Source organism: Neodiprion fabricii, chromosome 7 (assembly GCF_021155785.1).
Source record: "Neodiprion fabricii isolate iyNeoFabr1 chromosome 7, iyNeoFabr1.1, whole genome shotgun sequence".
Classification (NCBI taxonomy): domain Eukaryota; kingdom Metazoa; phylum Arthropoda; class Insecta; order Hymenoptera; family Diprionidae; genus Neodiprion; species Neodiprion fabricii.
The window spans coordinates 16,336,618-16,363,092 of NC_060245.1; the positions used below are offsets into that span (position 1 = coordinate 16,336,618).

Genomic DNA, 26,475 nt, shown 5'->3' on the forward strand with positions numbered 1-26,475 from the left:
TTCATTACTTCTATACATGAAAACCATCATCAATAGAATAAGACAATGCTACAAAATTCACGTCAGTGAACGAATCAAACATTGAACTTATCAAAGATACTCATATTTTCTGTACTTCAATTAGGATGGCATGAGTTGGAGTCACGGATGAAAGATTTACGTATTTCGTATCAAAAATTTTATTTTATAAGATAATGTGAGAACAAAAAAAAATGACAAATTTGGAACAGTATTTTGTTTTCTCTACATAAAACTAAAATAGCATACTTATGATGGTTCGTAAAACATGATCTTAGATATCAAGGTTCTAAATATTATTCAGTTCAGAAAATATAATACGCTTAAATTAACGCTTGCATCAAATAGGGCACGAGTCTTCGAAAATTTAGATTGAAAATAAAAAAAAAAAAATATTCCTTCTAGTTATACTTATCAATTACAGGTGTGTTCAATTTTTTTCACTATGTTGGAATCATTTCCCATATTTCAATTGAGGCATCGACTCGGACTATAAAAGCTAAAAACAATGTAGAGATTCAAAGACTCGGTACTCGATATGTTTGAATGATGAATTATCAATAGGATTGTTTGTGCGTGTGTATTACTGAAAATGATGGTGAATATTTACAAATATCAAGTGGTTTCGGGGATGTAGAATAAAGTGGTTCTTTATAAAAAAAAAAAAGGAACATCTCTTTAAAATTGAAAACCTCCCGGCTGATTCAGGTCTGTGGCTTGAAACTCTAACTGCCCATTTGTTGTTGCCGGTGCAATATTTGTCTCTTCGGATTCCTGAAAGAAGCGATTTAATTTTGAGTTTGATCATGAGGTTTTCCTGAATTTCCATAAAACGCTACACTTGCTCTTTGGTAAATTCAGAAGTCATATGTTTTCAGTACTGTAGAGAATTCTAGTGTGAGCTTACCGAATAATGACTTTGCTGTCAAATCATGAAGAATAATGTCAAATGATGAAATTAAAATCGCCATTATGTGAGAAAATAATGGCATAAGTAATGATTATTGAGTAAATACGACGAAAGTAAGAAAAGAAATCCGTTCGCCAAGACTTCCCAATAAATACTTTTACAATAATTATCCATTTACGTAGTTATCAATTACATACTTTGTATTTTTCAAGATCAAAGCTTCGGTATCGAAATGCATATATCGATCCATGTAATGAGCTTATTACCTCTATTATATATAACACTAATTGACCGTTGCAGTGTCGTAAGTTGAAATTGGGTACAACGGTTGTTTTCAAAGTTTTCAAACCTATCAGTCGTAATTTTGAGGAATTTTCATTTACGGAAAACAACTTTTCAAACTTCATAAATAGAGATAATTTTCAAATTATATTCGATCACGACGATACACTACATACTTGATTAGATATTTTCAATTAACAAATTAAAACAAGGAGAAGTATTGTTGACGATAAACGATAAACGAATGAGAAATTATTGGAGAAAATGTAAGATTTAGGGGTTAATGAATACAAGAATTTGAACACGCAAAAAAGACATAAAACATTTCTCACCCCTTCCGAAAAGAATGTATCAATCAGAACCATGGCCTGTTGATAAACTTGTCCGTTTTCATGGTGTTGAAGATTTTCCAGTTTGTCAAGACCCCCAACCTCTTCAATCAAAATGGCGACACGCTCGACTTCGCCCATTTTTTGAGCAGCATTGAGGATGTTTTTCAAACCATCCAAAACAACAAGCACAGTCTTCCAATCCTTGGCCTCCAAAAGCGCACAGAAGGGCATCAGGACTCCAAGCTGTACGAGATGGGCAAGTTGCTGTATAGAGCCCCCTGAAGTCAAGTTTGTTACGGCCCAAGCAGCCTCTTTTTGAGACTTGAAGTCACCCTGAGAAAAATGGAAGACTTTCAATTTGACACAAATAAGCCTCTACATGGACAAACAAAGTGGAAAAACATATCAACCATGAAAAAATGAGGATAACAGTTAAAACTGTTTTCTATAAATTTCTACATTTGTTAGTTTTCTGTGTTCCACCACAAGGTAAGATCATCTCATAAAAATTTGAAAACCACCACCCGTTTAAGGGTGCCACTCATCTGGAAAACTTGAAAATGCCAGGGGATTGCGCTCGATATTGAAAGATCAGAGAAATGTCTGATAATTTCGGTAAGTACTTACAGTTTTGCTCAAAAATGCCGTGAAATATGGTTTTCAAAGCAAAATTCAAATTTACAAACTATAACTAACAATTTAAAGTAGCTGTTTACAATTTATTCCAACACCAGCTTGGAAAGTTCAATTGAAGAGTGTGCAGCATGCACGCAAAGTTTGTATTGGGAACGTTCAAAATGATTAAACTTTGATGCTTTTTATCCGATTCTAGTGTTTGAGGGATTCTAATGTTAGTTCTCTATGTTCGCCATAGATATCTCCAGAAAACGGGTGAAATTTTTTCACAAGCATAGATAATAGATTTGTGTAGGTAAAGATGTTTATCTACAAATACATTTGCTCGTTTTAACTGTTTTGAACGTTTTGCTTATAAAACCTGTCCTTAAATTCTTCTTATCTCAGCATGTGTAATACTAAATTGCTCAGATTCACTTCCGGCACGTAGTAGGGATGCCGTTTTATTCATGTCCCCTCTTAATAGGGTTATTTCTTTAATCCTTGTTATTAAAATTCTTCAATTGATTCATCCTTAAGGGCAACTTAGATTCAATATTTTTACCGTAAAATTACTGATAGTTGATTAACTAAATGTACAATATACGCTCCAGTAAAGCACATTAACACATGCTCTTATTTGGAAGATTAGCAGTTTAACCACAGAATAAAATTATCAGCCTTCAGTCAGGTCATGAATTATGGTATTACTTACGGTTTGAAGAACTTGTATGAGGGGAGGCAGAAGACCAGCATTAATAACATGCTGAATTTGATCGGAGTTTCCGGCAGTGATGTTGCTGATTGTCCACGCAGCTTCTTTCATGATGTTCATTCGTTTGTGTTGTAACAACACAGCTAAGTGTTGCAATCCTCCTGCTGTAATTATCGCATCTGTCTGAACGTCATTGCCTGTGACAATATTTCCAACTGCTCTGAGCGTAGGAGTGAGCACACTTGTTGTAGAGGAGCCTAGCAGTCCGACTAGCTTTGGAACAACTCCAGAATCGACGACAGCTTGTATCTTGTCGTTGGAGCCATCGGTAAGATAAGAGAGAGCCCAACATGCATCAGCTGCAATTCAACGATTTTTGTAAGATAATGGTACAAATATTAATTTAACGCCCTCTATTACCACTATTTGTAGTTGAAAGTGGCATTTGCACGATTCTGCAGCAATGAACCTGAGTGAAATTAGTAATTAAGAAAAAAATAAACTGGGATTCTTATTTGTAAAAATGATATTGTAAGAAATAATTCAAATAACATATGTGCTAAGTTTAGGAAAATATTTGTGAAAAAGGCTTACGCGAGAAGTTTTTTAAAGTTAGAAGGCTTATTTTGAGCCAAATAAATCGTCATCGTAATAGCAAAGAATTTGAAACTTGCAATTGCAACACAGCTAGTGATTTGTTTTCATTGAATCTTCGTCCTAGATATATTACTAGAAATGTCTCACTTTCTGGCAGTTGCTTATCACATATTTAATACTGTTACAAACGAAAGTTATGTTTTATTTTAGCCCAAAAAAAAGTACGAATTCAGTGTAAAATGTGACAATTCAGGTAGTGGGTTTGACTTTTTAAAATCAGCTCACTCAAATAGTGCAACAATGAGTATTGCCGTATCAATGTAAACTGTGATTGTGCAAATTTTCATGCTTGTAACGAATTTCTCACTCGTTTTGAGCAGATAACGTTTTCCCACAACAAAGTATCAAATTGGAACCAAACAATGGATTCCCTATATTTTTTTAAAAAATTATAGTACGATGACTGAAATTAAATTGAAAAATAACCTGTGTCTAGTCACCTTTATTAGCATTGATTGAAATAAGCTATTTCCCAAGCAAAATACATTCGGTATAATATATGAGGTTTCGTTGGTAATGAAAATGTTCTTATATCAAATTTTAGTAAACAGGAATTCATCTGAGTATGGCAATCCTACAATGATGTGGCAGTCTTTCATAACGATCATTCTGTACCTAGTATTCATTTATTTGCCAGATCCAATTCTCTTTTCAAAAGATTTCAGTAACGATTTATGAACTGCAACTGGATCAACTTAAATGATTTGTACCTTTTCTGAATTTATTGGAAAGGAATCTAGTAGAACTTTTACAATTTCACTTACCCAGTATATCGTCGTCTGAATAGCTAAGGAGACGATTTAACACTGGTAGACAAATTTTTACATTTTCGAAGTCTGGTGGTGGATTTTTGTTGCGACATAAATTCGACAATGTCCAAACAATGTTGCGAACAAATGTTACCTGTATAAAAAAAATTGACTAGTATTTAACTGAACGGATGTTATCTCAAAATTAGTGAAAGGCACACAAATGTTAGTCAAATGACGAAGATTAAAAAAAAACCTAGCCGCATATAATACTCACTGGAGTATCAGGCTTCACTAGATCCAGAAGCAATGGGAGAGATCTGTGAGCTAAAACCAGATCACGGGCGACATGTCCATCACCAGCGATGTTTCCTAATGCCCAAACCGCCTGCTCAGCCACATTTGGGGATGGGGATTTGAGCAAGGCAGTCAGACGAGGGATTGCGCCATGTTTAATAACTACGTTTGTTTGCTCTGATGTACCTGAAGCCACATTGGTCAAAGCCCAGGCAGCCTCAAATTGAAGAGCCGGACTGTAACAATGCTTGGTTAGTATAAGTTATTGTAGTTTGTTAAAAAATAAAAAATTCTACGCACAATCTCAAAGTTCCAATATAAGTATAGATAGTTAAGGGGATGTATGGATGAAAGTAGGCGGCTAAACAAAGTGGATAAATTTTAGTAATTTATATCTAGACAACTAATTATTCAATTCCATTGAAGTTTGTTTCATTCAAAAGTATATAAAATCTCTTGGATATGTATTTTATTGTCCACAACTGATAGGAAGCATTGTTATCGACGTTAATGTCAACCATTTCGCTCGGTGACATGTTTTGAGCTGCCCACTATATCTAAAAAACAGTTCAACCAATTTACTTCAAATTTTAAGGCACTATTCTTCCGTACTTTAGGATCTTTGACATGCTCCCAAGTTTTTTTTTTGTTTTTCATTTTTTGGTTTTTTTTGCCAGTGGAATACAAAAAAAAAAAAACCTAAAATTTTTACAGAACATCAACTCATCACTTTTTTTTTTAACTCGGACCATAGCAATGGGGATCAACGTTTCAAAAATACTTTCTTCAATTTTTAAACTGTTTTTGGGACATCGAAAAACATGTAATCGAGCATAATTATTGACGTTATTGTTATTAAAAGTGCTTCCTATTAATCGATTCTAATAAAGAATAAAAATGTAAATGAATGTCAATCTACATACTTTTGAGTAAAATAAATCCCAATCCTAAAAAATAATTAGCTTTGGAGGTATAAATCCCCAAAAGTCACCCATTTTTTCAGCTGTATACACATATTTTAAAACCCCTTAATAAGTTTTGTCGAACTTTTGCAGTGAGGTGCCATTAGAATTGACAGTGGTAGGATGTGTTTAGCTAAATGCAGAAGAGTAATAAACTGACTTGTGATCATGGCTAAGAAATTCGACGCAACGTGGAACAATGCCTTGGCGAATCAGGGTATCAATCGGAGGCTTTTTCTCTCTGCTCAACATCTTGCGACAGGCCTGCGTAGCCTGAAGTTGAGTAGGCTCATCACTGGAATTCATTCCAGTAATAATTTCCTCAGTACTCAGGTTGATTGGAACTGCTGTCTCATTCTCCCCTGGGGGGCTCTGGGGCTCACACCCAACACTGATGTTCCGACGTTTCAATAACTGATCATCTCTTCTAGCCTTGCGCAGCTCAACCGAAACCTCGTTCCTCCTCCTTCTGACATCCTTGATTAAATAGATAACAATTTGTACAGTTATAAACTTGCCCGATACGAGTAAATATCAAAATAGAAGTCAAGTAAACTTTTTTTAATTTCTGCATAATTTGATGATATCCACTGAGATGGTGATTGCAAAGATGGACTGAATAGATGACATCTGTTACATTGAAAACTTTAACTTCCACAAATTGATCAACGGTATAAAATTGATATTAAAAATTATCCAAGTTCTCTTGCTAGTTTATGATATAAAAAAGGTACAATTTGTGTAAAAAATATAATATAATATTTGGTAAGAATTTGCATAAACATACTTTTTGAATGGTTTATTTTGAAATCTTCGATATCAATAGAGTGAGCACTCAACCATGAGCATGCCAATAACTTTGTAGAGCCAGGTGTTCAAGGGATTAGTCAGAAGTTGGGTGTATTTTGAAAACAGGTTTATAACTAAGCATGTGAATGAATACATGTCTATACAGGAAATTACATATAGATTTACATTATTGTGTGACTGGGTGATTAGATGCTGAATTTTATTTCATTTTTAATTGATAAAAAACCTTCTTTTTTGTAATGATTTAAAGATTCCATTTAATCAGTAAATTTGAAGTCATCACAGACTTTCTTTCAAATCATTTCTGTTGGACAGTACTGTCTGGTATTAATTAATGACTACAGTGTTACATATTGATCAGTCACTATTAGACTAGTACGAATTTTGTTTCAGACGTTTATCAATATGTTTGGAAGAAACTGATGGTAAATTATTTGTCGATACATTAGGGTTCAATATTCTGAGATAACAAAGAAAAAATGGATTCAAATGATATTGAAAATCTGGCTCGTATGGGTTGAATAAGTACCAAAGATAAATGTTATTGAATTGCAGATAAAATGGATGGGTAAAGAATAGCAATTATCATATGGAATTAAATTAATATGGTTTTTATACACATTCACATAATTTTCTTAGTGACTAAAATCATTTGAGTTTATATACAGCAGGATTAAGTTAGTTCCCGCAGACTGACTTCAATATATAGCTGAAATCTTTATAACTTCTATCGGATGGGTTTGCAAAATTTACAGTATTTTCAAAGACGACAGAATGGCAATTACTTGATATGATCAAATACGATGATACCTTTTGTAGAAGTGCTTTGCCATCGTTGTGTATGATGCCAAATTCTCACTAGGATCTTTCATATTCAGTTATACAACACAGCTTAGTGAAATTCATTTCCTTGAATTTTTAATATCATAAATAGCTTTGGATTAAAACTGTTATGACGTTAGAAACAAAGGTAAATAAATTTTTACTGGCCGTGTAATGTTTAAATGTGGAATATATCGAGGAATCAGCCATAAGGGTAGCAAAGATTTTCTAAGTACATCTATTTTTTTTAACGAGATTCGTTTGCTAAGAACATGAGGGAGTACAGAACAAAGAAAAAATGTTGGAATTATACAACACAGAGACGACTGGTCCAGGGAAGCAGAATATTTCCAGTAAAAGTGAATCTGGTTGTCTGGATGGAAATGAAAATGAAGAAAAGACAAATCTGAGAGACAACTTTTTTGAATAATAAAATGAATGCGATACAAATAATTGCAAAATATACGTACTTCATGCTTGTTGTGGTTCTTGAATTTAGACAATCGACCGGATCCGTTTTCCTCTGGGGTCGGCATTGTCTGGAAGATGAGATGTTAGAAATACATAAGAAATCCTATCTTCAAAAGAGTTGTAAAATTGGTGAGGAAAAAGGAAAGTAACGGTTGCACGCGTGACGATCCGTGTTGATCTTGTTTTTGAAAGAAACGTTACAACCCCGAATTCGCGGATCGACAAAATAACCCAAATGGATTGCAAAAGATTTAAGTAAGAAGAATATAATCCTTACACGGGAGAAGAATACGATGCACGTTGAATTATTTTGAAATATTCTTAAATCGCGATCCCGCGCGAAAGTAAGCGATCGTTTGTCAAGCGATGGCCGACTCCACTCGACTCGGGCTTCAGAGATTTGAAGATTCAGATTTCTGTCTGGACCTGTTGCGCCGTTAACTGAATGCCGGATTTGCATCGCTGTAACAGGGTTGCCAGATAAATAGTACCGCAAGTTGCCATAAGGTGCGTTCCGATAGCTTCCACCAAGGTCCCTAGATGAGACAGGTAGGTAAGATACACGTAGGTAAAAAAATTAGTGAGAATGCGCCAAAAGTTTCGTATGACAATGGATGCTATCCATTTAGAGCACAATAGGACACGGTGTAAACATTTCTGCTCTATTCCTTTGCCCGGATTGGCCGCTTACAATAGAAATTTGTATACTGTGTCACACTGTGCTCTAAATGGAAAGCACTAAGTGTGGTTCTGATTCCTGACCTGTCACAATCATTAACCTCATAATATATGCGTGCTTCTATTTATTTCGTGAACGTCAGGACACTAAGGGCGCAACTCGTTAATGCTTAACCTCAAAAAATTGAGCATGATTGGTCAAAACTGGTTAATGCGGTAATGTAAGTTTGAAATTTTTTGGGCGAACGCGCATAGAACTTTTTTGCCCACGTTATAGTGAGAAAAACTGGAACACGCGTGTCTTGACCGTCTTGACCTATCTGATCTAGGGACCTTTGCTTCCCAGTTAACAATCATTTATCTCTTTTGCGCTGCTGGGGTTCTTGAGTAGCTGTGCCTCTGTCCTAGGGAGTTTTTAGCGTTGCCTATTTATTTCAGAACGCAGCCAAAAGCAGGCGCACTATACTCACACCCAGCCCCCTGTCACTCCGTGTTTCAGAAAACGAGTCTATGTTGTCACACTCGGTAGAGAGCGTTAGTAGTACAGTTGCACGGTTTGCGCGATTACCTTTACGGCCTTTACAGAGTGCAACCCACTGATACAGTGGTGCAACCCGTGCAACTGCACTACTAGCGCCTTCAATAAGAACTAAAATTATATGACATACTAGGTTAGTCTTTTTACTTTTTCGCTCGATCTAGTTGCAGGGGGCTGCTCACACCGCGGGCGCACATGTAGACAAATGTAGCCAACCTCACAATCGTGGAGTCTTTGCAAGGAGCACCAGCGCAAATGTGTAAGTACCGTGCTTGTCACATTAGTCGTTCAAGTTAGGATTATTTTTTGTACATATATATACCATCAAGTATTATTGAAATCATTTTGTTTTTCCATTCAATCGATTCTTCGTTTGTCATAATATTGTTTCCTATTGCTTTATATTATTCGTTCTATAGTGTTACAATGTATGTGGAACTTTTTGGAAAAGTTGTATGAAGGGTAAAAGTGATAAAAATTTTTCAAATTTTGCCGTATAGAAACATACAGTAATACGTACGGGGCATCGCAATTTTCCATGTCCATCATTTGAATATGAAGTCCTGTAAATTCCAGATTTTTTCATTAAGCCATTTCCAAGATATCACTCCAGTTTGTCAAACATAAAAACTTAAATTTGCTCTTAGACACAATCAACAGATTATGGATTTGATTTTATTAAACTAGATATCATAAGTTATTCAATACATGTATAAATGCAGTCTATAATTATTATCCGAGAATGGCAAAAACCAAGCTTTTTAAGAAATATTAAATAACAGAAATCTTTTCTTAATTTAATTTATAATGAGTAAGATATCATGATAATCCTAACTATTTCAAGAAGTCTTATATATCAGGATATTTTATACGACCACTCGAGCTTCCAAAATTACTGGATACCCTTTGCAGCTCACATAATTGGTTAGTTCATTTACATTTTATCATCTGTGTATACAATAATTTCTCACGCCTGAGCATATTACTCATGATGTTGTTACATTTGGACACATAAATTGTAGTTCACGTAATGCATGTTCCTATTGTCTTCTTGACGGCATCACGAGCATATGGTATATATGAAAGGGAATACCATGTCATTGCCAGTGACTGTATGATTATAAATATGAGGGCTAATCCAGCTTTATGGAACTGCAAATAAAACATAATACAGTTATTAAAAAATAAAAAAATAAAACAACAAAATTGGTAATAGAGTAAATACATTCAACCATTAACGTAAGGTAATCGTCCATACAAATTTATTTGTAGGAAATGTAAAATATTAAATCAATGACATAAAAATTGGAAAACACAATTTAGTATGCATTGAAGCAATGAAGATCATTGCTCCTGAAATTTAGTAGAACCAAAAATAGCAATTATACTTGTTTGCATATTTTAAAGGGATTTACAATGTTTCTTATTCTTTGTCACTTACCGCAAGAGCTGATGTCAAGGTCATTACAATGGAGAAAAACACGAGTATCGTTGCTATAACTCTTGTAGCGGCAAACATTTTTTTAACTTGATTAACTGGCCCCATAAGGAAACAAGTGCTGTTGTGTACAAACAAGAATAAAATTACTGATTTCGAGCATGTTTCGAGTGAGAAAAACATGAGTATCTTTGCTATAACTCCTGTAGAGGCAAACATTTTTTTAACTTTATTAACTGGCCCCATAAGGAAACAAGTGCTTTTGTGTACAAACAAGAATAAAATTACTGATTTCGAGCGTGTTTGGTTTTTCACATAAAACTATATTAATTTATATTATTTTTTGAGTTGCAGAGATTAAAAGCAGAATAGTTGACTGATTCTCAATATCATGCCAGTTATAGAATATACTAGGTATAGAATGTCAATAGCTGGGGTGCAGTGAATTGTAATTTCGATATCTCATTGAATAGAAAATATAAAAAGTGATTTATACCTTGCTAAGGAGATGATATTCCCAAGTGTGTAGAATATAGCGAACACTGTAAGTCCTTTGCTTAAAAATAAAGCAAACGATCCAAGGAATGAACAAAGAATACCGACTATAAAGCAAATTGCAAAGCCTTTTATTCTTGTTGACCAACTAAGCGTTGTTGAATCCATTACCTAATAACCAAAATGCTTTTTAACACAATTTCTTTTCATAGCTTCGATTACATTGGAACAAAAAAAATTTACGGGGAACTAGCAGCAGTGATGAATGAAAAAATACTACTCCTAAAATATCAATTAGTGTTTTGCACGGGACTTGCATAGGAATACATGTAACATTAACCCTATTTGTGAAGAGCTAGATTGCAGTAAGTTTACATTCCTTAAAATTTGTTCGAAACCATAAGTGGGTGATACTTACCACGAAATCTACATTTCCCTAGCAGCAATAATGAAATAAAATTAGCACACTAATTATTTTCGTGACGGTTTTGTTTTATTGTTTACTTCACTCAATTAGTCAATGGATATTTAAAAAACTTCAATTTCCATTATTTCGTGGGCCTGTTTTGTGTTAAATCATAGGATGGCAAGAAAAGTCAATAAGGTGAACACGGTCTACAGATTTGACAATTTCTAAATATCTGATAGATACAGCAATTATGTACTCAGGGTGTCTAGCGCTAGGATGCTATGAAATTCGTCAGAAATTCAGATCTTTCTGAACCAGAAGAGAGGTTTAAACTGAATATAAATTACTCGAATGAATGAAATGTGTAATGTAGACGTGATCAGGCCTGTATTCTGCGACTTAATCAGTTTAAAAGAACCAATCTTCAATGATTGTGAAATAAGATAATATGCACCGAAGAAACATTTCTGCCATCATATTGACAAAACAACAGCAAATAATTAGAATTCTCAAATGGAAAAATCCTGAACTTCCAGAAATCAGACAAAGTTCCCTTAGAATTTTCTAAATTTTCTTGAATAGTTAAATTCCCTACAAGTGTCTTCTATTAAAGATTTTGCTAGATACCTTGTACCTCATAATTCCTGTATTCATAAGAAAAAAAACAAACAAATTATGAATAAAAAAATAGCGTGAACAACTTCCAGAATCAATGGAACCCAGTTCTTAGAAAGTAGATTGAAATACAGATGCTTACACTGATGAAATTAGTTTTAAATTTTGTTGCACTAGTTAGCATTATTCTTGTAGTTGTCCGTTCAAAGCTCTCATTAGTTATTCTTTACGATGAAAATAGTTTTTTAGTGTTCATCAAGTATAAATGAAGTAGTAAAGTGCAGATAGTCACCTGTGTTATGATTCCGCTTTCTTCATCACATTGTTCATCACCGCTGAGTGCTTTCCTTAATTTATCCATGGTGAACCTTCCTGTATTACTTAGTCGTTCTTTGTTTTATCCTAGTAAAGGATTGCACCTCGTCTTACGATTTTCTGTCAATAAAAATAACATTATATTCGAATTTTTAGAACTGTGTCGAGTCAGTACCTTTAGGTTATGGATATTCTACAAAATATTTATATTCAAGTTCATATCACGTTTGATGAAGATTTGCTTTTATGTATCAAGTAGATTATTCCGACTTACATTGGATGCTTGCTAAGTTGTAAATCAAAATTCGAGCAAGCAAGTGTAACTGTGTAGAACATTATTGGTCATTTCATAATTCACAGTTGACAGATGACACCGCAAACGTATGCATATATATAGTGAATTTAAAAATGACGTGCCAGGAATCTCTAATGTCAGAAATGCGTAGGAACAAGCATGTGACAGTATATTCTCAGTTTGAGGCGTGACAGAACAGTTTAGATAAGGCGGTTTGCAGTGATTTATCGAGGTAGGTTATAAAATTAAAATAACATTAGCGCAACCCCTTCTTTCTGATGTATGTATATATGTATGAGTGTACTAAGGCATACGTACCGCTAAAACACAAGGCATGAATATACGTCCGTTATACAAGGTACGAACCGTACGAATACGAGAGCAGGATTTTGATTGCGACTTGTTGCACATATAACCCCGAGTGACATCGCGGGAGTTTACTCCCTCAGCGCAGTGTTCCAGGGGTGCGTTCCGAACTACCTAGCAGTGCTAAAAACTTCCTAGGACAGAGGCAGTGAGTCATGAACTCACGGGGAACTTTCCAGCAAGGAGACACAGTGTGACGTTACACGGTCGAACACTGTGCCTTGGTGCTTGTTGGAACGCTTTGAGGTTCTTAATTCAGTCACTAGAGTCCGCTCATGCATTATACAAAAAATCTAGGAACACTGAGCGCTCCAGGAAAAAAAAAACATTTGTGAAACTAGTGTAGATTATCATTGCATTTAATAAATAAATATAAACAATACCATGCGTCGAAAATAAAATCTCTAACTAAAAAATTGGTAGCAATGAATCCGACACAGTGTCCAACCATGCTCCGCAGCTGTGTTCGACTGTGTCGTTCTGTGTCGTTGTTGGAAAGCACCATGTTCGACACAGTGTCGCTCTGTGTCGTTGCTGGAAAGCTCCCACGGTGTTGTGACGTCGAGCGGCAATTCTCGAATTTTCCAGAAGTTAGTCACTGGAAATCGATGGTGAAAATACAACTAGACACACACAGCTGTGTGACGTTGCGTGTGTGCGCTCTCTTCATTGCTTGGTAGGGGTACATTTCCCCTCGATTTGTCAGCTGACTTGGCATCGTTCGGCTTCCGTCGCCATCCCGACACACCGACGTGCACCGTTGACGTTGTGTGAGATGCGCGCAAGCTGCTAGGGAAGGGGTACTTTTTACTCGCTTTCTGACAGCACTGGTCGAATTCCTCAGTCCGGAAACAACCGTGCAATAGATAGGACGTATGAGAATCCCGCTCCGCAGATTTCGAGTACCGGTTTCTCTTCTTCCTGGATCCTACGCTCCAGGTCTGCTTCCTGGTGTAACTCGACTCAGGACAGGCGCTCCGGGTCCGCCACCTGGTGGATCTTGACCTCCAGGACAAACGCTCCATAGTTCTGGTTGTCCAGGTCCTTACCCGATGACTTTTGACCTTCCGGACTAATTTTCAAGTTTCCAAGTTTGATTATTGAAAAAGTCATGTTTTGTACTATCAAACCAATATGCATACTTTAGATAACATTTTGAATCGAAAACAAAACTGAATGACCAGGATCAACAAATTGCAATTGGTGAGTGATGGTAATTGGCATTGCATATATAGGAATACATGACAATAACGTCGTTTGATTACTGTGTAAAGCGACAATACGTATGTATGTTTATACACGGGATCAAAGAGAAAAGAATATTCACATGCATTTTTAATATTTAAATAGTTAACTAGATTATGGTTTATGGAATTCTATGTGCTATTGGCATAGACTTATAAAGATAGACTGAGCGCGCTTATGAGCCGCTTGAAGCAACCATTTAAAGGACAGAAATATGCCGGTAGTACTTCGTTCTCTCTCTGATGATATTTGCGGCGGGGATCGAGGCGGCAGAGGAGAATGAGACGAAATCATGCGCCTATATCTATAGCTGTTCCACTTCCACTGCTCCGTTGTCTCCCACCATGACGCCGATTGAATAGAGAAAGCAGTATTCCCGGTATATCTCTGTCCTTTATATGTAATTGTCAGTGACTCTTATAGGAGCGCTCAGTCTATCTTTATAAGTCTATGGCTATGGCCGTTGATTTCGGAACGCGTCCTTCATGGAGTATGTGTGAATGTGTGTATGTATGCATACATACGTTTCGATATAGCTTTCAGTGCTGTCCACAATCTCTTATCTCTTTTGCCCTGCCGAGTTCGTCAGTGGTTCTGCCTCTGTCCTGGGGAATTTTTAGCGCTGCCAGCTAATTTCGGAACGCACCCATAGTAGCTACAATGGAAACGTGCCGGTGATACTGCCAGCCCATAGCTTACATGCTAGTCTAGTATACATCTATTACACACAGCTAAAACGTCATCAAAATGACGCCTTGTAGATCTGAATGCAAATTACAATAAATACCTCGAGAGACTTGTGTAACTACTGGAGTTGTAATAAATCGACATGATTCAAGTGCCTAATAACAAAAACGAATCGTTAGCATAATTCTTAACCTGATGAGTTGAAAAGAAGTTGCCCCTTTGACACGAGTAGTCAATATACCTGCAATTTTGTTCATGTAAACATTACTGAATATTTTCGTCTTTCATACGATTCTGTCAATATTTTGGAAAATAAATAAACCGTAATTCTCGTGACTCACAGTTATTCCTACGGTAAGGTGAAAGTGAAGGTTTAATCTTATCTACGGAATACGCCACGACACTTCATAAACTCATCTAGTATAAGTCTCACGTAGCGGTAAGCTCTTATCTACCATTTGTATATCACATAAATTCTGCTCTACTATTCTGTTACTGTATTCAATTCTGCATCATATCTAACCCTGTAACTCCTTCTGTATGTAATCTTCCAATTTTCAATTATTTTACATTGTTTGCAAAGACGGTATTCACACACTTATACCTGATGCACTTACTCTCTCTGTATGCGTGCATATATTACAAGCGTACGTATCGCGTAAGCATGTATACGTATATATGATCTGTACTTATCGCAGGCTAAGTTTGCGACGAAAAACTGTATAGGTATGTATGCGCATATACATGTATGAATGGAAGCTGGAAACTTGCGGTAGTGCATCAATTAAGTTGGTAAAATAAAACAAGTAGTTAGTAAACATCAAAGCAAAAGACTGTCCGCAACCGCGATCTTCAGAATTTACGGTCAGATGGTTCTTCGCTAATTCTATTCGGTAGGACACGAAAATTTTTTAGGTTATGCTGTTTATAGTTGTTACTGCTTGAGTGAATATCGTGTCATATTTACTCATTCCGAGACAGTATTTACAATGACTGCTTTTTACATGAAATAAGTTGATTCATTTGTTGAAATTGACCAAATTTGTTGCACTTCATTAAATTCACATCAAGTAAAGAACTTGATGATTCCGCAGTGAGGCGTAAACCTGACCTCTGTACTAGGTATACTTAAAACTACACGTCTATCTGTCTGTTTCGTATCAATAACCCTGTGAATAAGTCTTTTGAAACAAATTAAAATTGAGGTTTCACCACTTCTCTAAAAAACCAATGTAATACATAGTCGGCTAGTGGAATTTGAGTTGAAGATGACGTTCGTTGTTACATCATTCTAAAAATTTTAACAATAAGATATATCTTATATGTTCGTAGACAATATATGAAGTCAGTAAACAGTTTAAATATTGCCTTCAAAATCATGTTTGGTTGTTGAAATTATTTAATTGCCAACACTGATCGAGTTTACATAGTTTTTTATTCTAGCAAGTGAAAAATAAAGAGACTAAAGATTGTCATGATTGTCCGAAAATATTATCCGATTTCTATTACCTAATTGTAGTACTTATCTTTTATACTAAGGGTCAAATTACTTCTGATCAATAAGAATATTTAAACATTAAGTTTAAGTTATATCAAATAGTAATATCAACATTCAACATCTCGACTAACAGAGAGTTAGAAAAAATTGAATTTCTCAGGCAAATGTGTTCTAGAGGATATTGTGATATATGCCAAAAACCTGGGTACCTTTCAAACTTTGAATAACTTGCCGCCTCAAATTATTGAAAAAATCATAATAGATAATTATTGAAGGTTATTTATGAATAATCGATAAAGTTTTATAATCATTTTTGCTTCGTGATCAAATTTGACTTTTCTCTCGACTCGCTGTAATGTATTTACAAAAGATATTATATATGTATATAAAGGTACTATTTCATTGCTTCTTTGCATCAGAAATTGTTTATTGTTCGCTATAGCAGGTTAGTAATTAATTGCTGACATTAGTGTATCATGAAAATCTATCCTTTTATTCATTACAGCATGTACTTACACTTTCAGATAGAACCGAAACATGTAATTACAACGTGCAGCAAGGAGCTTACAGATAATTTTGGAAACTCTGCTTAGTCTTCCAATACTTGAATATCCTGGCTGTTACTTGTCTTGCAATGGATATTCGAAGGCGATGAAATATACTTGTGAAATTTGATGCAAGTGAGTTCATTCATACTCTGCATTCGTCCTTGAATAATAAAGTAAAGTTTTGTTTATAATATGCTTAAGTCTTTTAGTTGGTCAGTTTTTAGTTTTAATCAACTTCTTCATAGTTATTTTCATGGTACTTTAGAGTATAGACTCGGTCATTTAACTACTACTCAATTCCATTTTTATATGATTTGTTCATATAAGATGTTTTTTTTTTTTTTTAACGTAGTATGCAATCGACGTATTCATAATAAATTATGTGTTTTGATTGTTACTGTAACAATTCATTGAAATGTATGAGACAATACCGAGAGTTTTGAGTAAAGGCCCGAGATGTAAATAATGCGATGCCGACATGCAGTAAGCACCTAAGATGTACTTTCGGTTGTTTATCAGCTGGCAAAAGATCGTTTGCGTCGGGATCCTTCACGGAAAACTCTCAGTACAAAATTGAAAATATCTTGATCAACCGATGCGAATGACTTGTAATGGAAAGCAACATAAATTCATATTCAAAGTACATATGTATTACTATATTCAGAACGCGTTGCTTCAAGTAATCTTGAATCCAATGACATTCATGATAATAGTTTTTCTAATTTCAAGATACCTTCAGAGGTGCTGAGTGTTTCGGCATAACGATCAAAAAACGAAATGGAGCAACAAAACATGGAGGGTAGTACGGAACAGACTGGGAATAGCAACTTCAATGAGTCCATAAGCAATGCGACATGTAAAAATGTCACGCTGAAAGAAGTAGCTCGGCTTCATACAGCAAATCAGGCTCTGGATACGCCTCCTCAAGATATTCTTATCGATCATTTGAAAATTGAACCTATGGTTACAGAGGTAATTACAGAACCAATGGCTGTAGTGATGGAAAATCATGAAAATCCACTAGATTTCCCAAGCAGCAAGAATTGCGACCCTAATAACGAATGCACGTTTGAAGTTGCTGAACAGATGGTTGAAGTAGTCACTTCAGTTGATACTTCCGAAGTTGATACAGAGCTTGTAGCAAAAGGAACTTTGGATGATTCATTGAAGGAAGAGACGAGTCAGTTGATCGAAATGAAAACAGAGAACATTTCTGATTTGATGCATCAAAATCTTTCTTTTGATATCGACGATTGTGGTCACCGGGCTGTCGAAGATGCAACTGTTGTTGAGGAAACTATACAAACTCACGAACCTTGTGACCCAAGTGTGATGAGCATTGTTGAAGAAATAGTTACGACAAGTAAACAGCCGTATACTGTAGAAATCCAAGAGGAGGACAGTTCGGACGACAGAGAAGGTTTTGTAACGAAAGAGTTGGTTTTGCTGGAAGTTGTCGAAGACGGTGATGCAGGGGTAGAAGAAAACGATGCCGCTGTTGAAGAAAGCGATGCAGCCCTTCAAGAAAGTGATGCAGCTGTTGATGAGAATATTATTGAGTTAGAAATTGACCAAACGCATGACTGTGTGGCCACTAGCAGTGAGCCTATTTCGAATGAATTATTCCTGTCTAAAAATCACGATAATGAAGATAACAGTCAGTTAGTTTCAGATAAGTCAGAAATCAAAGATGCGTCACCGGAAAATGACAATGAGGATCATGAGAGTACAACAATTGTTAGCGTTACAATAAAAACTGACCAAACCGCTGAAATAACAAGAAATGAGAAATCATCCGTCGAATCGCAAGTGTTAAGGAAACCAGATAATCACAGAAGTGTTATCCAAGAAATTGTTGATGATTGGATCGATGATAACAATGACGATATACCCGATTGTAAACACAGCGCAAGCGACTCCCATGATTCTGTAGAAATTGAATTGAAAACTCTATTGGCTGACGACAAACCTACCCACAAGGGTGATAAAATAGTTGACGACAGTTACCAGATTATAAATAAAAGTTCAAGTAAAGAAACAGTCAATATAAAAGAGAAGAAAATGCGAAAGGGTACTGAATCTGTCGACAAAGAGCGTGTAAATGGGTTAGAAAGTGAAACCAGCAAAGGCGGCACAACTGTTGATGAAACCTTGGTGGCGATAAAACCTGAATCAGTACCTGAAGCATTAGTTCGTGTAGTCAGTAAGCCAACGACCAATCGGTCAGGGGTTACTATGATATCAAAAAAGAAGCAACAACCTACCAGAGCTGGAGTAAAAGTGCTGGGACGGCATTTAATGAGTCAAATCGCATCTAAGGCTGATGTGACAGAAGTTATACAAGAACGTATTAAGGAAAAGCAGAAGGAAATTGATCTGCCACAGGGTGGTGATATATTGTTTGTAAAAAAAATCACGCAACGTTTATCGAGCAAGTTATCGGGTGCTTCGACTAACGCTCTGTCTGCAAAGATATCATTCTCTGAACCGTCCAAGATGTCTTCTGAATATTATACTAAAAAATCACCGGCCAAAGATAAAATAATGGATGTCGCCGAGAGAATTGAAACTGCTGATAACAGAGAATTACTTGCAATCTTGGAGGGTGACGTCGATCCTGACTGGTCAAATCTCAAACCCCATACAGTTGTTGAGTCGACTAAGAGTTCAGAACCAACACCAAATACAACATCAACACCAGTGAAACTTGATCCGTACAAAGAAAGGGAACTGGCCTTGAAGCAACTCCTTGAACTCCCGAGTATATCTCTGAAAAGGCACTCAAGAAAGAGAAGAACATTTAAGCCTGCACCAAGCAAAGTATCCTCTGACACTGATGAAACTCCGCCAAATATTAACGCTGTGCAGACGACTGCATCTGTCGTTGATGCGGAAAATATGCAGACCGAGCCTGCGGAAGAAGAAAATCCACCTCCAACAATCGAATTGGTAGTAAAACAAGAAAGAATGCAGGTCAGCGTAGAAGATCATTCGGAAGAATCACGGTCTGGTAGAAAGCGAAAACCGACTGAAAAAGCTCGTGAACATGAGCAAAATTCATCTAAAAAACAGAAAGTGTACAAAGGAAAAGTGGCTGCGCAGAAAAAACCTAATAAAATCGAAACGTTGGTTGAGGATTCTGTTCCGGAAGTCCCAGCAGTTGAGACATCTGTTGATGAAAGCGAAGCGACATCCGTAATTTCAAAAACCACAAGTAGGAATCTTCTTTCGAAAGTTGGCCCGACGAAAAATCGAATGTATCAGTCTAAATCACAGAAAATGGGGAAGAAATTAGTTCAGACTATTGGAAAGCGTAATGTACCAGTAAAGAAATTACTTCGCCAAAAATCTTCTACCAATGTTACAAATGCAAAGTCTGTTCACATGAAATCAAAATTCATCTCATCCCCGAAAAAATATAGGACCCCCATCAAACAACAGCAACAACAACAACAACAACAACAGAAGGTACAGAAACAGTTAATGGAAGTATCTTCGAGCGATACAAAACCCAAGAAGAAGTCAAACGAAATAGATAAACTACTTCAGGACGAAGGAGTGGTCAATTTGTTGTATGATGTTGAACAACCGGAAAGGAAACGTCTGATTCCAATTACAAAGTCCCAAACGAAAGTCATGGACCTGCACAAGGTGCAACGGGAGCTGAAAATCAGAACAAAATTAGTACGAAATGCAGTATTGCGACTTCGTACTTCGGGGGGTAGCCCAACAAAAATATCGAGATCTAAACGAGGCACACAACAAATTAACCTGCCTGAGAATGAAAACAGAGAAAATGAGCGTATCAAGTCAACTCGGTCGTCTGTATCGTCCTCGGGTGATTTTATATATCCAGCCAAAATCAGAAACGCTGCTGATGCGTCAATAATTGTAAGAAGGCATTCGTCCAGCTCATTTTCAAGTACTTCAGGAAGTCCGAGAGTCAGCATCGATGGACCAGACAAACAAACAGAACCCAGCGGAGCTGAAGAAGGTCCAGCACACGTTACGAGATCTGCGAGGCGACGACATTCACAAAACGAGAAGAACAAACAATCGACTGATACATTATCACCGCACAAAAAAGTTGGTGTCAGTAGAAAAAAATCAACAGAAAGCACCGAGCATGAGTGTGTTGTATCCCTTGAAAAAGGTATTACAGTAGCGAGTCGTCCAAACTTGCGTGCAGATAGTAGAAGTACTGAAAAACTCAATAAAAATATTGAGACAACTGATATTGGACAGGCTAACAGCCACGTTTCTGGAATTAAAGTATCAACTAGATCAAATGGGGCATCTTTGGAAAAAGAAGTGACGAAAATGAAGAAAGGAACAAAAACGAAAGCAGCTGCAAACAAAGCAAAAGACGCTCTTGAGTATGAAATGGATAATGAACAAGAGGACAAACTCTCCGCTTGTTTAGCTGAGGCAGTTTCCGCTCTTTCAAATGTTGATGCAACTGCTGGTAGTTCTGGAAGTACAATTGTTCTCCGCAAACTAAAAGGTAAGTCGCTATCATATCTAAAAGTAGTCTATCTTGTTTTTCTTATGTTCAGTTGGCTTACCGACAATTAGGGTTACAAAATCTGCTCTATAATTTCGAGAAACGTTAATTTATCTACTTCAATCTTGCATGAAATTATCTTCCAGTTTTACCAGTATGATCAGTATTTTCAGTCTTCCAAGTAGTTCATTGAAATATGTTCATTTTTCATCTTCGAACCAATTAGTTTGATGATATTTTGACCCAGTTTTGTCAAAATTATGCGTTATTGATAACATCATCAACACCTGCACGCTAAAAGTCATTTACATCCTGAAAAAATCTCTGACGAGTTTTTACCACGTTTTTTATTCACGTCGAGAAAATGATTGTTAACATCAAGTTTTTTTGGACTCAAATGATAAAAATATATATTCAATTTACTTGTTGTGTTGTAAAGAATGTATTTTATATGCAGCACCTTCAAATGCAACCAAACCGACTGATAAAATACAACCTGACTTGCTAGACCAGTTTAGCAGCAATGAAATCAATCTGCGACGACACGGCAATATCGTTGAATTAATAATGATACCATCATCTAGCAAATTGAAGAATGGAATCACCCTCCAGGTAGGCCGTATTGCAATCTAAGTTTGTACTAAGATTTAAGATTTTTTTCTTTTTTTTTTTTGCACAAAAAAAAACAAGACCTGTAACCACACTAGATTATATCCATGTATATAATCTATCAGATAACCGAAATGAGTATGAGAATGAACCAATTGAATATATATTAAAGGATTCAGTAGTATTGTAAAATGAAATATGGAATGAAAGAGAGTAATGTAACATTGTCAAAAATAGTACATATATTACAGAAATGAACTAATGCAATAATAATATGAATATTTCTGTTTGTTCTTCGTAGCTAATGCAGGAACTTCGCGAAGTGTTATTGTTGCTGAGAAGGGACGATGGTTGTCGCGTAGTTCTTTTGACTTCCACCGGAACAAGTTTTTGTGAAGGTCTAGACCTCTCGAATCTAATAAATTCTGATAGAGAAGAACGTCGAGTCAATGCCGAGGAACTGGCTAATGGGGTCAAGTTAGTATTGTCATAATCAACTGATTTATACATCCCAATAACATAAAAAGAAAAGAAAGCATCCGAAATTGCATGTCAAATTTAAATATAGACTTTTGGTATGGACCACATTTTGATCCTCACTTGAATATTAAAATACAATATTTTATACGAACCACTTATATAAAATAATTCAAGAAATAATTTCGCTACCTGCCTCAACATCTCCACAAAGTACAGATGTAAACACGAGTGTGTATTCTGCCTATAATTCAAAATATTTGCCATTCACACCATCTTACTGTTTGATTTCAGGGAGTTTATAAAGACGTTAGCTAATTTCAATAAACCCATAGTGGCAGGGATACATGGAGCAGCTGTTGGATTAGGTGTTACGATGTTGCCTTTATTTGACCTAGTCATCGCCAGCGACAAAGCCACATTCAGTATGCCTTATGGACAGCTTGGGCAAATACCTGAAGGAGCGGCCATACTTACTCTGTCTCAAACTATTGGAAATACTGTTGTAAGCACTTTCTAAATTTATTCTTTATCCCTTCAAGAATTTCGTTCATCCACAAATCTGCTGTGATTTCGCCTCAGGTAGAACTGTAATAAAATATTCCCATCTTATTATTAAATACTAGAGGTTTTACTCTGTCACAGGTGCACCTTGCGTCTTCACTCTAGTGATTGTTCTGAGATATGTCGGAGAGAAATGAACTTATCTAAGATAATTATGATTTGCTTCGAACTATCAATTGTCACGCTAACCAATCTGTGACTTGGGATTGAAAAAATTCTAATATAAATTTTGCCATCAGTAAATGTAGCAACTTTTGAAATAAGCCTTATTTCAGGGAATATGCTTACAGAAAAACTTCACATGACATTGTTACTGTTAGTAAGATGCGAAACAAATACTAGGCAAACTCCAAAATACTCTGTAACTACATGCCTCATTTTATTTTATTGTAGACAAGTGAACTTTTGCTCGGTGGAAGAACATTGACGGCTAGCGAAGCTCTAAGGGCAGGACTTGTCTCCCGGGTTTTATGGCCGGACCGTTTTCAAGGAGAATTGATACCTTCCTTGCGAGCCATGAGCGAACATTCATCACAGGTGAGAGAATAAGTGTAAAGGAGGGTATTTGTGCCGTTAGTTCATATTACATAGATTACTCAATTCAAGTGTGATACTTTGGCTTGTTGCAACTTGATCCGTTCCTGACATTCAGTTGACAAACATTGTTAATTTTCAACTCATTAAAGCTGTAACAGATGTAGTCCTTGAATATTGATGTATTTTTTATAAATTTTTATTAAAACATGAAGCGTTTCACCAATTTTGTATGCACATCTGAAGAAGCACAATCGGATTACTCCAAAGCCAGAAAAACAATTTTTTTTTCCTTGTTTTGATTGTTTTCAGTACGCCCGTCTAGTGTTTCAAATTTAAAAAATTTCAAACCTTGAAAAGGAAATACGTCATGAAAAGTCCACGTTTGAATTCTGACGTCTAAAGTGTCCTTAAGCAGTAATTACTTCGTTGACCGAAATATGTTTTTGCATATTATCTCGCAGTTTCATTTGTTACCAAGTCGTAATTCCTGTTTTATTTGATAAAGTACTTCTGCTATGTACACAAACAATAATTACAAAAAACCAAAATACAAAACGTAGTTAACAATCGTAAATAACGAACTACTTGAAACAATCCATTTTGTAGGGTACAATTAAGTATTTTTTAAATTCAGCTTTTACTGCTGCTTTATTTTTGGAAGTTTTAATTTTCAATATTCAGTTTGAAGGAAGGCTAAAACTTAAAACTATACCGTCAATCTCTTTGAAAATGAATTCCTATCAATTAATAAATTCAGTCATCAAGTCATCAAATTATTACAGAATTTAATGAGTATGATGAAAGTATAAATTTTTTTTTTACTCTTCCGATCCATTTCACAAATTAATGAAAGACCCGGTACTAAATTTTTTATCAAATGAGCATCTTTAATTATTTATCGTTGCAAAACTGAAAAGTTTACAAATCAGAAACGTTTTATAAATTCTTGAGGGATAGTAATTTTTAAGATCAGGTGTATAATTTCCGAAAATTCCAATCTTCCTAATGAATGAATTCACTTAAAACCTCCAAGTCAGGTACATATTTCAATCACAAACTGATCAATTTTTCGCCAATTCTCATAATCTGGTATAAATGTTACGCATCATCTCTTATATTCAACTTTTTAGAATACTGTAATAATGAGTACAAATTTTATAGTCAATGGAGGCGACGAAAACATTGCTGCGACACAGTTTACGCAAGAAGTTAGACGCTGCATTGGAGTCCGAAAGTTATCTGTTGATCCAGCATTGGTGTTCTGCAGAATGCCAAACGTTGATAAAAAATTATTTAGATGGTAAAGGTCACTAAGTAATACAGCGCATTTATTATGGATATAGTGTATTATATATCTTTATATATATATTATATCTAATGACAAACGGAATTAGGTAGTTCAGATTTATTTCACACCGTATTCTGTGTAGAGTACTGGTATATTATATACATATAGAATACATAAATTTTAAGGAAACGTATCATCAAACCATGAATACAGTGTACCATAAAATTACTCGTTTGGTAATTTTTCATATTCTATGTTAAATTTAATGAATAACAAAGGCGTTTTCATCATCTGTAAAATTTCATGAACTGTATGTGACAAAAACTAGTTCAAATTGAACACTGAATTATGGTTAATTTTGAATCAATCTATTAGAATGGCATTAAAACATTTGTTAGCAAGATTGTCGTTGAATTTTTTCACAAACTGTTACTACAATTTATGATTTACCCTTAAGTAAGTTCAGGAAAGCAATTTACTACATTACTAAGTGAAAAAAATGAATTTTCGTCAAATCCAAACTGTTTAAAAAGTACTGTTTTCTAGTATTTAATGATGGGATTAATGACTGTAAGTTTCAAAGAATCACATTTCCGTTTTGAAGCAATTAATGTATTGCATGAAGGTCGAGACATCAAAACACTTTTTTATTGTGTTAACGTTTCAGCCCTGAAACGTGAACACAACAAAAAAGTGTTGTGATGTCTCAACCTTCATATCCAAGAATAATGTTATTCAACAATTCACCAAGGTCAAGGAAAAAAATCGTCTTCATTAATGTATTGCATAAGATATTACAATATTATAGTTTTGTTGCTAGCGCACCAATATAGGATTATAAAATTTATTTTTGTGTCTTACTTCCTAACGTATGTACTCGTTGATAGTAAATACATACATTAAGAAATTCTATTTTTAAGAAAAATGTTTATATTTAATATAAATTTGAAATTTGACTCAGCGTTCACATAAATATATATTTCTATATACTTGGTAGACTACATGGATTTTTTTCATGCAAGTGGACGTCGTCGAATTTATTCAACTAACCATAGATCACTGTCACGCCTTCGTTAACCATAACTTACTTATTCGAACAATGTTGTAAAAACAAAACTTGTATACACAAGTTCGTTGGAGTAAGTTTGGTACGATATTTTCGGCTGAAAAACTAGCTATATTTCCAAAAGTAAACTACAAATATGTAAATTAAAAATCGGATTTCAAGATAAATTCACGCAAACTTGCCTCTGTGCGGATTATTGTTTGTAGAAATATGAAAATTGTATGCAATGGAAGAAATGTAGGAAAGAAATCATACTAGGTCTGTCAAAACAAGTTTGAAATGAATTGGTCTCAGATTTGTCATCGGCTACTTCCAGAATCCTAGCAAACGGCTGCGGGTAAGTTACGTAATGGATTTTTTCTAGAAAATAAGGTTCCATGAGATCAATTGAATGTATTGTGGTTGCTAAATGAATACTACCCAGTTATTAATTGATATTTCCGCCTTACTTCCGTCAACAACTCGACTACTTTGTAGTCTTCATGAGTATCAGTGCCTAAAAGTCGACTTTTAAGCATTAGTGTTTATAAAAAAACTACACAATATTCTCATTTTTGATAGGATGTAGCAGAAAACCTGGGAATTGTGGTATGTGCACAGAGGGAAAGGTTATGTTTGAATTTTGCACAGTTATACGATGTTCTTATCGGGACGACATTCGAA

The 26,475-nt window shown here is 35.4% G+C and overlaps 3 protein-coding genes and 1 long non-coding RNA gene across 6 annotated transcripts; 2 read left to right on the plus strand and 2 right to left on the minus strand.

Annotated features, from left to right (window-relative positions):
* Positions 1 to 161: 161 nt before the first annotated feature.
* Positions 162 to 8,115, minus strand: LOC124186211 (importin subunit alpha). Its single transcript, XM_046577712.1, has 8 exons — positions 7,918 to 8,115; positions 7,640 to 7,708; positions 5,698 to 6,014; positions 4,556 to 4,811; positions 4,294 to 4,432; positions 2,873 to 3,231; positions 1,543 to 1,875; positions 162 to 792 (listed from the first exon to the last, which is right to left on the minus strand). Exons 1-8 carry the CDS (start codon positions 8,098 to 8,100, stop codon positions 697 to 699), a joined length of 1,752 nt encoding a protein of 583 aa, XP_046433668.1. The 5' UTR covers positions 8,101 to 8,115; the 3' UTR covers positions 162 to 696.
* On the plus strand, positions 4,688 to 6,087 carry LOC124186220. Its single transcript, XR_006871600.1, has 2 exons — positions 4,688 to 4,826; positions 5,631 to 6,087. It is a non-coding gene; the product is annotated as an uncharacterized LOC124186220 (long non-coding RNA).
* Positions 8,116 to 9,492: 1,377 nt separating the features above from the next.
* Positions 9,493 to 12,966, minus strand: LOC124186216 (vesicle transport protein SFT2B). 3 transcript variants are annotated; one of them, XM_046577729.1, is made up of 6 exons: positions 12,742 to 12,966; positions 12,106 to 12,248; positions 11,208 to 11,225; positions 10,791 to 10,960; positions 10,298 to 10,415; positions 9,493 to 10,008 (listed from the first exon to the last, which is right to left on the minus strand). In XM_046577729.1, exons 2-6 carry the CDS (start codon positions 12,172 to 12,174, stop codon positions 9,880 to 9,882), a joined length of 504 nt encoding a protein of 167 aa, XP_046433685.1. In that variant the 5' UTR covers positions 12,175 to 12,248; positions 12,742 to 12,966; the 3' UTR covers positions 9,493 to 9,879. The 3 variants fall into 3 exon arrangements, with proteins under 3 accessions (XP_046433685.1, XP_046433686.1, XP_046433687.1); XM_046577730.1 differs by lacking the exon at positions 12,742 to 12,966 and adding an exon at positions 12,403 to 12,676; XM_046577731.1 differs by lacking the exon at positions 11,208 to 11,225 and having other exon boundaries at positions 12,742 to 12,961.
* Positions 12,967 to 14,750: 1,784 nt separating this feature from the next.
* LOC124186203 (formin-J) lies at positions 14,751 to 26,222 on the plus strand. The gene is made up of 8 exons (XM_046577696.1): positions 14,751 to 15,160; positions 16,744 to 16,899; positions 17,497 to 21,271; positions 21,729 to 21,883; positions 22,182 to 22,357; positions 22,652 to 22,862; positions 23,315 to 23,458; positions 24,620 to 26,222. Exons 3-8 carry the CDS (start codon positions 17,545 to 17,547, stop codon positions 24,770 to 24,772), a joined length of 4,566 nt encoding a protein of 1,521 aa, XP_046433652.1. The 5' UTR covers positions 14,751 to 15,160; positions 16,744 to 16,899; positions 17,497 to 17,544; the 3' UTR covers positions 24,773 to 26,222.
* The last annotated feature ends 253 nt before the right edge of the window (positions 26,223 to 26,475 follow it).

What these genes read in the sequence shown, in the direction of transcription:
- LOC124186203 (XM_046577696.1), top strand. Translation starts at nt 17,545, where the DNA reads ATGGAGCAACAAAACATGGAGGGTAGTACGGAACAGACTGGGAATAGC. An exon ending in GAACTGGCTAATGGGGTCAA is followed by an intron (nt 22,358 to 22,651) that starts GTTAGTATTGTC and finishes GTTTGATTTCAG; the next exon opens with GGAGTTTATAAAGACGTTAG. An exon ending in TGAGCGAACATTCATCACAG is followed by an intron (nt 23,459 to 24,619) that starts GTGAGAGAATAA and finishes CAAATTTTATAG; the next exon opens with TCAATGGAGGCGACGAAAAC.
- LOC124186216 (XM_046577729.1), bottom strand. Translation starts at nt 12,174, where the DNA reads ATGGATAAATTAAGGAAAGCACTCAGCGGTGATGAACAATGTGATGAA. An exon ending in AATATCATCTCCTTAGCAAG is followed by an intron (nt 10,416 to 10,790) that starts GTATAAATCACT and finishes TGTACACAACAG; the next exon opens with CACTTGTTTCCTTATGGGGC. An exon ending in CCTTGACATCAGCTCTTGCG is followed by an intron (nt 10,009 to 10,297) that starts GTAAGTGACAAA and finishes TTTTATTTGCAG; the next exon opens with TTCCATAAAGCTGGATTAGC.
- LOC124186211 (XM_046577712.1), bottom strand. Translation starts at nt 8,100, where the DNA reads ATGCAAATCCGGCATTCAGTTAACGGCGCAACAGGTCCAGACAGAAAT. An exon ending in GCATCGTATTCTTCTCCCGT is followed by an intron (nt 7,709 to 7,917) that starts GTAAGGATTATA and finishes CTCATCTTCCAG; the next exon opens with ACAATGCCGACCCCAGAGGA. An exon ending in ATACATTCTTTTCGGAAGGG is followed by an intron (nt 793 to 1,542) that starts GTGAGAAATGTT and finishes CGCTTCTTTCAG; the next exon opens with GAATCCGAAGAGACAAATAT.